Source organism: Chanodichthys erythropterus, chromosome 21, assembly GCF_024489055.1.
Source record: "Chanodichthys erythropterus isolate Z2021 chromosome 21, ASM2448905v1, whole genome shotgun sequence".
In the NCBI taxonomy this organism is placed as follows: domain Eukaryota; kingdom Metazoa; phylum Chordata; class Actinopteri; order Cypriniformes; family Xenocyprididae; genus Chanodichthys; species Chanodichthys erythropterus.
The window spans coordinates 26,833,680-26,848,140 of record NC_090241.1 but is presented as its reverse complement, the minus strand read 5'-3'; the positions used below and the strand labels follow the sequence as shown (position 1 = coordinate 26,848,140).

At 34.0% G+C, this 14,461-nt stretch overlaps 1 protein-coding gene across 1 annotated transcript; it reads right to left on the bottom strand.

Moving 5' to 3' along the window:
* Positions 1–2,111: 2,111 nt before the first annotated feature.
* Positions 2,112–10,886, bottom strand: slc6a22.2 (solute carrier family 6 member 22, tandem duplicate 2). Its single transcript, XM_067372693.1, has 15 exons — positions 10,726–10,886; positions 9,496–9,689; positions 8,186–8,320; positions 7,959–8,099; positions 7,803–7,884; positions 7,515–7,647; positions 6,056–6,190; positions 5,815–5,918; positions 5,569–5,693; positions 5,345–5,457; positions 5,115–5,252; positions 4,911–5,013; positions 4,451–4,551; positions 3,960–4,130; positions 2,112–3,841 (listed from the first exon to the last, which is right to left on the bottom strand). The coding sequence occupies exons 2-15, from the start codon at positions 9,683–9,685 to the stop codon at positions 3,686–3,688; spliced, it is 1,827 nt and encodes a 608-aa protein (XP_067228794.1). The 5' UTR covers positions 9,686–9,689; positions 10,726–10,886; the 3' UTR covers positions 2,112–3,685.
* Positions 10,887–14,461: the final 3,575 nt, after the last annotated feature.

Sequence of the window (14,461 nt, the reverse complement as noted above, 5' to 3'; positions counted from 1 at the left end):
GGACAGATTTTGGCACCAGTGATGATATGTAAGCCAAATCCAAAGCCAATTATTTTTTCAAAACCTGGACAACAGCCTAAACCTAATCATGATAGTGATGAAGTCTGGAGTGGTTTCAAAATGTATTCACACTGTTTCCCATAAATATAACAAACCAAACAGAGCATCAAACATTGTGCTGAAAAGAACGATTTTTGAATTATACCAAACTTAACATACACTACCTTTCAAAAATATGTTAAAAACAGCAATATTGTTAAAGATTATTACAATTTAAAAATTTACAAGTTATTCCTGTGATGTAAAAACTGCATTACTCCAGTCACATGATCCTTCAGAAATCATTCTAATATGCTGATTTGGAGCTCAAATAAGATTTATTATTATTATCAAAGTTGAAAATAGTTAAATAGATTTTTTCGTAACATGTAAAAGTCTTTACTGTCACTTTTGAATAACGTGAACTTGCTGAATAAAAGTATTAATTAAAAAAAAAAAACCTGACTCCAAACTATTGAATGGTATTGTATATGATTCACATTGTATTTGGGACATCTGGCACTTTGAAAGCTTTTTCACCTTGTTGTAAATGAGATTGGGAATGAGCTTAGCAGAACTGTAAGAAAAGGATAGTTAGATGTATGTGAGAAGAAAAGCAGGGAGAGGGAGGTTAGAGGTGTGAAGAGAATGTAAAAAGTCACACGTCACTTAATAGGGATTAGCCTCTAAACAGTGTGTTTGGCATCTTAGCTCAAAAGGGCTTATCACAGATCCGACGTTGGCTTGAAAAGAGACGGAAGGAGGCCACCATCATGAACAGGAAGTTTTGCTGGCCACTGGACTCAAACCAAGTCAGCGTTTACATGGCAGCAGTCTATATGCAATTACCCTAATGGCCCAGTTGAATGTGCAGACCTTAAATCATGTGCCTGTTTGATGATGTAACTGTAAATTTACACATGTACACATGTATAAAGATATTATATTTCAGACAAAAAAAAAGAAAATTCATCATTTATTCACCCTCATGCTGTTACAAACCTGTATGATTTTCTTTTGCGTTACAGAAAAGAAAGTCATATACAGGTTTGAAACAACATGAGGGTGAATAAATGATGACAGAATTTTAATTTTTGGGTGAACTGTTTCTTTAATAGTATAGCAAAGAAACTTTGTTAGAATTTACTGCTATACATAAACATACACTGAGAAATTCAATACATTTGTGTACAAACCTTCTTATATATTATTTACAGTGGTGTCAAAAAGTATTTACATTTTTAAAATCACGCATGTATCATGTCATTTGATAAAATATCAAAGTTTGTGGCATTTATTTAAAAGAAAGATATAAAAAAGTTTGTTAGGTTTAAAACAAGCCACTCGGAGTCTTAAGTGTCCAAATACTTTGTGGGGTCACTGTGTCCATCTATATTTTGCACAAAACTACTAAATATTAATATATTTTTTTTAAATGTCAGTAATCTTGTATCAGATGAAGGAAGCTGGAAGAAATTTGTGTGGATTCAGGAAAAGTCCCTTAATCTCAGATTGATTTGGGGCCATCTAATCACCCTGTTAGTTACCTTCACTTAAAGGCTAGACAAGCTTTCCCTGATCTCATTATGGGGCTGTGGTCACATTTACCCAGTATATATATAATATTAGACCGAATGGACTTTCAATCTCCCTGTTGCAACTGTAATAGGAGAAGTGTTTCCCTGCTCTTTGAAATATAGCCTTCCTGTCGCCCTATACTTGGGTTATATTTGATTTCTATACATACACTACTATGTTCAAAAGTTTGGGGTCAGCAAAATTTTTAAATGATTTTGAACTCTTATGCTCACCAAGCCTGCATTTATTTGATCAAAAAGTGTGCTGCTTAATATTTTTGTGGATTCTTTGACAAACAGAAAGAACAGCATTAATTTGAAGTAGACATTTTATAACAATTTAAAAGTCTTTTGATCAATTTAAGGCGTACTTGCTGAATAAAAGTATTCATTTATTTAAAGAACAAACAAACAAAACAAAAATCAATCAAACCTTTGAATGTGTACATCTACTGCAGTTATTATACCAACAATTCTATTTAATATTGCCTTGGGCTAAGAAAAACATTGAATTGCTTTAAAAATAAATAAACTTAGACTTGACAAGAAAATTAGCAACAAATAATAGGTTTATGCCATTGTACATTTTAGCAGATACACCTTGTTTCACATTGATTGAAAATATAAAAATGTACGTACAATAGATTAAGCAACGCAATGCGTTTGTCCCTTGTATTTGCAGGGACCAAATGTAACAATCACTCACTGAAAACTCAAATTGGTCAACCATTAATCTGAATATTGGTGTCTGTGGTGGTCACAGCCCTGGGTCTACTCTTGTCCAGTAGATGGAGATATCTAACAAAGCCTTGCATAGCAAGAGGCTAGTAATGCATTTGCATGAAGAGAGAAATACACTTCTAATGTCCTGCAGTGTGCATTCATTTATTTATGGACACGCTTTCTTAATTCATCATATTTCTTAGTTTTAACATCAAGTTATCAAAATGTCTGTGTTAACTGCATATATGTATAAAATGAAGCAGGAAAATTCTTTCCAGTCCATTAAAAAAGAAAAAAAATCTATCTGTGTCCTGAGCATGTGAAGTCTCATGGCTGTTCATTTGAAGTCTGGATTTTAATGAGCATTTTTTTCTATTTAAACCTAAATTTATGATGTTTGTAATTTATTTGAGTCAATGTCTGTGCTGTAATGTCATTAGTTAGCCAGCAGATGGCGATCTTGCATATTTGTCTAGAAAAAATCTTTTGTCTAACCAAACCATAACAGAATAACACATAAAAGTAAAAAAAAAAAAAAAAATAACACAATTGTTAAAATTTTAATTTTGTAAAAAAAAAAAAAAAAAAAAGGTGAGCACACAGAAATAAAAATTTTGTACAATTGTATACTAACTCTAACTTGTAATTTTCACATTGTATACATTTTTGTTTTACATGTCAGTCAAACACACTCCACTCTTAAAGGGGAAGCTGAAAAGCGTAACAAGCTGGGTTGCCAAGTCCGCAAACTTTCCCACGGAATTGGGCGTCTTATAAACTGTTAAAGGTTTTACATATTTCATAAATTATATTGGACTGAAATGTTTATAATGAAATATTTAAAATTCTACCAATGATAAAATTGTGCTAGATGTTGAGTTTTGTGAAGGACGGACACTGATAGGGAGCCTTTAAGCTGTGTTTATGATCACTAAAATGTAATGATTTTCAATATGAGTGACTGTAAATTATGTATTTTAAGTATGGGAGAGGCATATTTTGAGTTTTGATATTTGGGATATGGCCATTGGGCTAGTTTTGTTACGCAAACCTGGCAACCCTGGTAACAGGTGGCCTTCAAGGCCCTTTTTGAGGTAACAATTCAATGCATTTATAAAAAGCAAACAAGCCTTGTCCTGTCAATTCCAGTCAGAATTCACATATATAATTATTTACTCCCCATATGAACTCTTTCAATTAACTGTAAGATAAAATGAATAAACTGTTGCTTTGATAAACATTATTATACTTAACCATCATATGATATTCATTATGATACCAATTAAAATGACAGTGGGTCAACAATGTTTGACAGAAGCAAAAAACAAGGCTGAAATGGTGAACAGTCAGACAATGTCTCTGAGAGGTAATGAGCTGGGTGTGTGAACAGTTCGTAAAGTCAGTAGGTCTGTGAAGGTCTCAAAAGTAACTGTGTTTAACTTTTGTTTGGGACGTTTAGGATCTGGCAGGTCTTCAGCGGCAGTACACAAGACTCTTACTCTCTAATATGAAAAATGTTATAAAAAAAACAATATGCACAGGGTTAATTATTAAATAAACAAACAAACACATACTTTTTTTTTTTTTTTTTTTTTTAATGGCCGTTTTAAACATCTTTACCTGTCGCATAGACCCTGGAGTGGTGACAACCAAATAGATCATCCACAATGGAACTAGCAGGGTGGAGGAAAGGGTGAAGAAGCCACCAATCACATAACCCCACCAGGGGTATTCATAAACATTGTTGAACTTCAGAGGGGTGTATTTAACCAACGAGAAGATAAACGTTCCCTAAATAGAAAAGACAGTGAATGACGAGCAATGGGGACCCCGTCAGTCAGTCTGGTATTCTTTGTCACATAGAGTCAATGCACAAAATCTCAGAATAGGAAAAGGTCTTTCTTGTGTTTTGAAGTGCTATCAGTTTAAAGACAGACACAGATGACAGGTGTCAAACACAGACTCACAGGTGGCAGACAAACCTCTTCCTACCTCCTCCATGTATTGCTCTGAGGACAGTTTGTGGTAACAATATGGAAATACAGAATGAAACGCATATTCTGGTTTTAAAAAGCCTTAGAGAAACATTTCAAGTAATAAATGATACTCACTGTGCATATAGCTGGTGTTAGATATTTCCAGCAGCACTTCATGAAGGGCCAGGGCCGATATCCAATCATATCCTCAATGCTATCATAGAGACGGTCTGCACCTAAAATAAAATTCAAAAGCTTTTAAAACTTGGAAAACACTGGAAATCGTTTTATCACATTACTTTAGGTTCAACCTGCTTTTAATTTGCTGAGATTTGACTAATGTGCACATTTGGATTAATTGCACATCTAAGAAGTTGTTCTCTAAATATTCCAACAGAGGTCGCCAGAGATGCAAATGTAAACATGGCAAACTCTGCAAAGTTAAAGGGATAGTTATAAAAATATATATAAAAAATCATCATTTGTGTTCTACTGAAGAAACAAAGTCACCTACATCTTGGATGCGCTAGGGGTAAGCAGATAAACATCAAATTTTCATTTTTGGGTGAACTATCCCTTTAAATAAATGATTTACCGTATACCCATCCAACACAGATGGACTGAAGGATGGCAAAAGTAAGAAGAGTCATTCCGCTACATGCGTAATAGTCAAAAAGCTGGAAGACATACAGGCCACCCTAAGAGTGAAACAGAGAAAAATTGCAGGCAGAAATTACAGGTACTGCAGGTGTTGGTTTTGTTTTTGTAGTTGCTTTTTGTTCTCATTTGTGACTCTCACCTCTGTTACCATCAGTAGACCAAAAAGGAAGCTGGCAGCACATATGAAGAGGAGAAGAAATTTACGCCGATGTCCAATTTGGAAGAAGGTGGGATACATATCCGAGATAGCTGTTACCAGGGCTTCATGATACACAAACTGATACATTAATAGAAAAAGCTTTAGGGTATCCATTCTATGATGTAATGGAATAAATAGAGAAAGATTAGTCTGTATTAGCCTGTATTTACCTCACTATCCAGTCCCAAGAATATGATCATGACAAAGAAGAAGATTGCCCATAACTGAGGCAGGGGCATCAAAGCCACAGCACGGGGATAAGCAATGAATGCCAATCCAGGACCTGCCACAAACAAAAGTTATCAAACAATTCCTTTTCATTATTCTTTTGTTTCTGTACACTTATTTTCATGCTATAATAATCTTCACCTCAAGCCTTAAATATGACTTTTACCTGACTCTGCAACCATTGAAATATCCATTCCCTGTTCATCAGCCATGAAGCCCAGGACCGAAAATATAGCAAAACCAGCCACAAAGCTAGTTAAGCTGTTGAGCAGACACAAATATACACAGTCTCTGAAAGACAAATAACAAAAGACATCATGTTTTTTACTAGTGTAATTTGGAATAAAAGGCAAAGAGACTCATTTCACACTCTACTGATGTGGAGAGTGTTGGATTAGATTATTTAATGTACCTGTAGCAATTGTTGTCATATTTGTTGTAGCTTCCCAAAGCAGTCAGTACTCCTGTACAAACTCCATAGGAGTAAAATATTTGACTGCCTGCATCCATCCACACCTAAAACATCAATTATTATTTTAGAGTCCAATAATTCAACAACACATCAACTTAAGGTTTCAACATTACAAATGTCCTATATTTTCTGGGGGAAAAAAGAAGAAAGAAAAAAAAGGCAAAAGAGAGCAGCTCATTGCCTGTGGGTCTGTGAGACGTGTTGGATCAGGGTAGAGGTAGTATATGATGCCATTCTTCGCTCCAGGAAGAGTAAGTCCACGGACCAGCAGCACTATCAACATTAAATAGGGAAAAGTAGCAGTGAAGTAGACCACCTGAAAACAGGAAGAGGGAGACTGTTTCAGTGTGGTGCTTGTCACACCGTGATCATGAGTTTGATACTGATATCAGTGTACCTCGAATTTAAAATAAAATAAAATATCAGATGCAGGTTTAATCACATGAAGACTTTTTTTTAAACAAATCCGTTAAATTTTTTAATTAATTTTTAAACTTTTAACTTTAAAATAAAAATAACATTAAAAACATTTATTTGTTATTTTTTTTATAAATTCATTAAATTTATTTATTCATTTATTTATTTATTCTTAAAGTTTTCCATAAAATATATATATATATATTCCTTTAAAACATTCAAAACTAAACTAAACTATTTATTTATAATATTCATTTAAAAATTAATCTATTCAATGTTTTTATTTCTATTTAAAATTTGACTTTTAGATAAAAAAATACAGTCAAACCAAAAATTATTCAGACATTTTTTATATTTTTGATATATTTTTACTAGTGTGTGCAGGACACTATAGTTCATTTATGTAAGTGAGGATAGCAAAATAAACTGACATATTATGCCCAAAAATTCTTCATACAGTGGACTACCAGTAAAATTGATAAAAATTTGGAACTAAAAAATATTCAGACACTTTGACCTGACCATGTTTTGCTTAAGTGTTATCTGTCATAATTAAGATTAATTTTTTTCTGACAGTTTAACTTATAGATCTTGTCATATTTTATTACAATTTTTTTAAACTATAGTGAATAAACTGTATTAATGAATAAAATTTTCAAGGTGTCTGAATAAGTTTTGGTTTGACTGTGTATATTATATTATATATATATATATATATATATATATATATATATATATATATATATATATATATATATATTATATTATATTTTATATATATATATATATATATATATATATATATATATATATTATTATTATATTTTATATATATATATATATATATATATATATATATATATATATATATATATATATAGTTTGTTTATTAAAAGGTATTCATTTAATTTTAAAGTCTAACTTTAAAATAGAAATATTTATTTTTAATACATTTTGTATTTAGTCAATGGATGCAAACTTGATGATCTGTATGCAATTTGATAGTCACTGTAAAATTGTTTAGCATTTAATTTTAAATGTGTAAATCTGCTTTGTTTGCTTGTTTTTATTACATTAGTTTACAGTAGCATACAGACTTAAAACAACATACATACGGTGGCACAAAACTTTTTGCACATTCCACTTTCCGCTCATGGGTAAATATATCTTACCACGCACTTTGTGTTGTGTTACATTGTTAAAAAGTTTAATAAAGTTCTCACCTTGCCTGTGGACTTCACTCCCTTCCACACACAGAAGTAGCAGATGATCCAGGCCAACAGGAGGCAGAGTGCCAAGTCCCATCTAACATTACCAATCTGTTCTATTCCCTCAGACAAACCCAAAATTCTTCTCCTGAAGGCACAAAATATGGGATCACATTCTGTTTTACAACCTTTACTGTGACTAATTTTAATTAGCTGGAATTTTGATATCATGTGTTGCCTTAAATGCAAAATTCTAATAAAAATGTATCTGGTTTTAATGGTGTGCCATTTCCAACAACTTACTCCCAAAACTCAATAACAGGAGATGTGGTTTTCTCTGGAGAATATTCAGTAATGTTGCTCTTGCTGAACTCTTTGCAGTTCTCTAAATAAAGAAATGCAGTGGTTAAATGACATAACCCAGTATTATAATAATTCACACTGTTCTGTATGAGATACCTGTGTTCCAGTAGTTTTTGCAGCTAGCCCATGGCAGCTCTGAACTGAAGGATGAGAAGAGGTAAAGGAAAGCCCAAGCAAGAATTATGATGTAATAGACTCCAGTATAGAGGACAACAACTTGGCTACCATAACCAAGGCCTGTGGGGAAAAAAACAGCAAGTGAAGTAAAAAGCAGTAATACAATGATATACTGAAAAGTCACTGTGTATAAGATCATTGCTCACCTTCAAACAGTGGACAGATCTTCCTCCAGCATGTGATTCCACCCTGACTGGTGAACTGACCCAGTGATGTCTCCAAAAAGAAAAGTGGAATCCCACAGGTGAAGAGAAACAGCACATATGGCACAAAAAATGCCCCTATATGACAGATTGAAAATCCTAATTTATCAACATACAGTAATATACACATCAATACTCCTGTTATTCACACCAATGTACTGAAAAGAGTTATTTAGTATGTATTAACTCACCCTAAAAAGATAATAAAAAGGGTTGAATAAGATGAGATACTCTAAAATGGGGGTCCGCAAATTAATATTTGATTTATATGACAAATTAACAACATGTGTAAAACAAAAAAAGCAAGTATATGTAGTATGCAAGTAATAATCAATAATGCTTTTAATAATTTAAATATTTTGCAATGTTAGCATGATAAAGTGCTCACCAAGGCTGCATTTATTTGATCAAAGGTACAGTAAAAACAGTAATAATGTGAAACATTATTACAATTTAAAATACAATTACAATTTTCTATTTTAATGTTTTTTTTTTTATGTCATTTATCCCTGTCATGGCAAAGCTCCAGTCTTCAGTGTCACATGATCCTTCAGAAATCATATGCTGATTTGGTGCTCATTAAACATTTCTTATTATTCTCAGTGTTAAAAAATAGTTGTGCTGCTTAATATTTTTGTGGAAACCGTGATTTTTCATTCTTTGATGAATAGAAAGTTCACAAGAACAGCACTTTACAGAAATAATGTAAAACAATGTAAAAGTCTTTACTGTCACTTTTAGTCAATTTAATGCATCCTTGCTAAATAAAAGTATTCAATTATATTATAAAAAAAAAAAGTACCATTAAGCACCATATTAAAGGCCAGAATTAAAATGCATCCCATAAACATTGGGTTAATATAAAAAAAGAACACACTTGTACATGTATTCATACCACTGAGGTTCTTGTACATCTTCACACAAGTGTGACCTCACAGTTACACAACTGTGTCCATAGCCTCACTGGGCTGTTTTCCCCTAGAGAAACAGCACCAGATCAGTGTTTATGTGATTATTTCTATGCCAAAAACACAGAATATTTGGCACTGATCTTAGGCCCTTAGAATCCAAAATATTAATATTCACATGATAATAAACCTCTATGGAAGAGCCCCTCCTATAATATCAAAACAGCAGCGGGTTTTTTAGCTTTTGCATCTGAGAACTTTTTAAGACAAAATGTTATGTTATATTAAGAACATATGATAACTTAAACACCATAAAACAGGATTAAACATCAATGTTGCACTCACCTCCTCCATTCTTGTAGCACAAGTAAGGAAAGCGCCACACATTTCCCAGGCCAATGATGTGCCCTGCCACTGCCAAGAGAAACTCCAGCTTATTGGCCCACTGCTCTCTCTCCTGGGGTTTAGGTCTGGCCTGCACTAGGGCACCATTCATGAGGTTCAGCTTCACCTCTGGCCTTGAGCTATGCTCCATGATGCTAATGATGGGTTGAAACAACAAACACTCAAATAATAAATACATTTACAATATGTATAATACAACTCTAACCCGATTTTTGTGCTGCAAGTTGACTACATTTGTAATTATATACATTTTACTGCATGCATTAAGCACAAGATATATTACATTAATAGTATGCATTATTTAATACCACATTACTTCCACAAATGTACAGTAGTTGTTGTGTAACATATTTCTGGCATAATGACGAATGGGGTCCACATGTGTTTAGGGTAAATGTGGGCCCCTTGAGCTCATCTGTAAGAAATGATAATATCAATGTGCTCTGCAAAAAGCTGCACGTGTTTTGCTCACGTGCTTTTACCTCTTACAAAACCTAATGAAAGACCAGTCATTGTCTATTGAAACATATGTCCACATGGGAATACTCTACATATGTGCTGTACATATAAACTATACTTTTACTATACATATATAAATATTATTTATGCAATATGTTTTGTGTACATGTTTCCTCTTTAATACTCTCACCAGCCTTAAAATGGCACATATTACCTTGCAACTTTAATTGCTGTCAATTAATTTAAGTCAGTTATTAAAGGTAAACTATGCTTTTATTTCATTCATAAATACAGCCCTCCTGCTGCCATTGCCAGAGGCATCCAAAAACATTTCAACACCTATCAGCACAATCCTGAAAGGTCACATGTCATTCTTATCTTAAAAAAAAAAAACAGGTTTTATAGACACCCTTGGTAAGTCTTTTTATATCTAAGGTAGTTTGGTCATCCTCACATATATGTATATTATTAAGATATTCAACTCAAACCTAAATAAGACTGCAAAACAATTCATTCTTATGTGTTTAAAAAGGCATTGGATGAAAATTCATAAGCAAAGTGCTTACCTGTCGTGGGCATGGTTTTGCTTCAAACATACAGCTGAAACCATGTGTGTTTTTTTTTTTTTTTTTGTGGAAAACTACAGTACTGCTGCTGTGTTTCACAACAATAAAATGTTAATATTGCAACAAAAGAATGATCAAAATATACCTGTGAATTGTGACGAATCCGTCTTGTATGTCTCTTTTATGCAGTGCCAGTATCTAGGTTAGCAGTTCAAAATAATGTCCTCAAAGAGAATGCCTGAGGAGTGGCCAAACCGGCTTCAAGAGCTCCTGAACAAGGACTGCTGGTCCTGCGCTGCTGGTCTAACACCCGGTTTATTATTCTCTGCTTTACAGAAGTAAACAAAACCATGCCAACATGTGTGTGTGTCTCTGGCCTGCTTTATGGTATGTTTTCTCAGAGATAAAACAGAAATGTCTTATCAGTGGAGTAACTGACATCCAATGGGTATCTTTTTCTCCCCCTACTCTCTCTCTCTCTCTCTCTCTCTCTCTGGCTATTTCTAGATCTTTCTCCATCTTCGAGTCTTTCTGACAATATTGCAATACCTTCCTGGAAAAAAAGTTTTCTACTGTCAGCAGTTCTCCCTAAATTTTAATTACTAGTAACTGGACACCTTGTCATGTGTATTGTCAAATCCAGAAAGGAAAGAATGCTGAAATACCTGAATCAGATGTGTTCTGTGTGTGCTTCATTAAGCACTCAGTGATTGCTGCACAGTCAATGACATGCCATTCTCACATCACATCCTGCAGGCCTTGGTAGGATACAGATATAGAAGAGTATCAAATCTGAAAATGATCACATTCAAGTCCATTTTTATACTGCTTTTCTTTCATTTAATGAAGTATATGACAACTGTTGGTTAATATATGGCATTATTTCAGTATCAAGCAGTACTTTCAAAACATTGCAGCCGTAGAAGGGTGGTTGAAACGTCATTTACAAGATCAACAGTACCCTCTTGTGGTGTGATCTGACATCTCCGTTTTCCCATCGAACTTAGTCTCTAAATATGATTGACCTTTCGCCTCACTCTAAATTTCCTCGTTTATTCAGCGTGGCTCTATTTTGATATTTTGCCGCGCTGCTTTCTTTTCCAACACAGCTACATTGTTAGTACCGTTGTCGTAATAACAAACAATTATTCACGCTGTCTCTTGTTTGCCGAAGATCTCCTATATAAATAGCAAGACTTAATGATTCAAATAAGACTATTCAAACACATCCAATCCAACGTTTAACACGAGTTTATGCAATATTCGCGCATGCGCATTTTTAGCTGTCAAATTACTGCGCCAGTTTTGAAACACTTGTGATAGCAAAAACGTTTGAATGAATGCATATTACAGTTTTTCTCAGTCGCTTTGGTGCATTTCTCACTCTTTACATTTGCACAACAGTTAGTTCAACCTCCACAACATTTAGTCATTTGTGCACATCATAGTAGCAGTTTCTCATTCCTTCGAACAAATTGCAAATGCTTTTGGACATGCATCAATTGCTTTCATACAACTCTCTGCTATTTACAACATTATCATTTGCTTATGTCATGTCAGTCAAAATTAACTACTTGAGAATGCTGAATAGTCATTCCATATAAATCTAATAGTCCTCATTTCATTGCTTGAGTCATTACATACAAAAATGTTGAACTAGTTGTCAAAATCTGTCACACAAATTTTACACATTTTTTTAAAATCTTTTTTTTTTCCTGAAAATGTCTCCTAAATTGAACAATTTCTCTCAAGTGAATCTCAACTTTCACTGTTGAGAAGGGGTGTGTGAAGCATTAGTTGCAACCAATGATAAACCACTTCTCTACAATCACTGTCAGAGGTGAATCCCATAAACCCCCACTTTACAAGCATTTACGAACCAAGCAGGACATAGTGTGTACCATTTCTACAATACTGTGACACAGAAATGGAAGGTCAGCCTCGTGGAAGAGGGGTAAGGGTGCGGGGAAGAAGGGGAAGGGGACAAAACGGGAAGAGGAAGAAGAGGCCAATAGGCAGATCCCTGATGAAATCAGGGCTACAATTGTGGATCATGTTGTCAATCACGGCCTCACAATGGCTGAGGCTGGTCGAAGGGTGCAGCCAAATGTTGGGAGAACCACTGTAAATTCAATTATTCAAACATTTCGTCGGGAGAACAGGTGTGTATAAATGGACAGTAATTCAGCACTAAACAATCTGCACTGCACTACTGTCATTGTGTCATACATGATGCTTGCAGTGGGACAAGAACTTGTCACTGTACGTTTTACATTTAGACGTACAGCTTTACTGCATCACACATTTAGTGTATTGTAGTGTACAGTAGTGTTACAGTAAAAATTTGCCATATGTACTGCAATATTGTTTACAGTTGTGCACAGCTCTACCCAAAGGGAGTTTATGTTTGTTGCAAATAAGGGTGTATTTTTTCTTTTGCACAATGCTGTGAACAAATTAGAATTGCAAAGAGCATATGCAGTAAAAATGTGAAACATACATATTCAGTGTCTTGTACTCAGTTACCTCACTAAATACAGTAATGTGTAACTTTACTGTATTTTTCAAATGGCTGTGCAAATAGTATATAGTGCTGTCTTGAGCATTTTCAGGTAGTGTCACCAAGATCTGACTTTTTTGCATTGGAAAACATTGACAGAGTAAACTGTCATAATGAAAACATGACAAAGCCATTTGATTATCTTGTTCATAAACAATGGTGTCAGGACTTTTCATCTTAATGACACTGACACTTTCATTGACATGAATACTTGCTTTTGAGGAATGACCTATCCATTTTGAGCAAATGACACGCTTTTGCAGGTTATCAACTAGGTTTTGCAGTTTGTACTAATTTGTACACTACAGTTACAGACAATTACAGGAATGTTCTATGTTCTCCACAAGTTCAATATACTACTGGCCACTACTCCAGTGGTTCCAAACCTGTGCAGAGGTACTACAGGGGGTATTTGACAGAAAGGGGAGGGGGAAAATCATCAATGACTAGACTTACTGAAATGTTACAGTAAAACCCACAGTATTAGATAGATTTACAAGGGAGGCACTAATTGCAGCTCTTTGACCCTTTTTCTCATTGTATGTTATATTTTCCAAAATAAGGATTATAATGATAATTGCATCATACAGTAAGCTGCAGTTTTTAGGCAAAATGTTCAAGTCAAATAAATCAAATACTTTTTATACCTGGATTACCTGGATACACAAATCAGGTAAAGTGGGTACTGAAGCCAAAAAAGTTTGGGAACCACTGCTTAATTGTAAAAAAGTTATAATGATGGACAATCAATAACTGAATTACATGTTACATGTTAGTCAAGTTCTAGTTTCACCTGACTGTCAGTTGCTGTAATAAATTTATCAAATGTTCCAAGGATTCTGGCTCAGTTTCAAAAAGGACAAAATAGCATTCCTATGCAGCAGTACGGCACAAATAATCCATAAAATTATGACAAAATGACATAAATTGTAGGAAATTGGAAGATAATCTTTCCACGCTCTTAAATTAAACTTGCCAAACATTATCAAACAATCAGAATAGACTTCCATGCCTGACTGATAAAAATGCTACAGGAAATCTCATTGGCTAAAAGTGAAATGCACCTCAACCTTAAGTCTCAAAAAACAAAGGTGGATCTTTCATTTCTGTTCAATGTAGCCTAGATGTATGTTTCAGAATGGGGAATTTGTATGATTTTTACATATAAATAACCAAGTCTGTCTAACTGCATCATTACAGGTCAAACCCCTCTGATGTTCTTTTATCTAAATAAACAACATATATATATATGGCTCTTAAAGGGTTAGTTCAACCAAAAAAAAAAAAAAAAGAAAGAAATTTCTGTCATTAATTACTCATC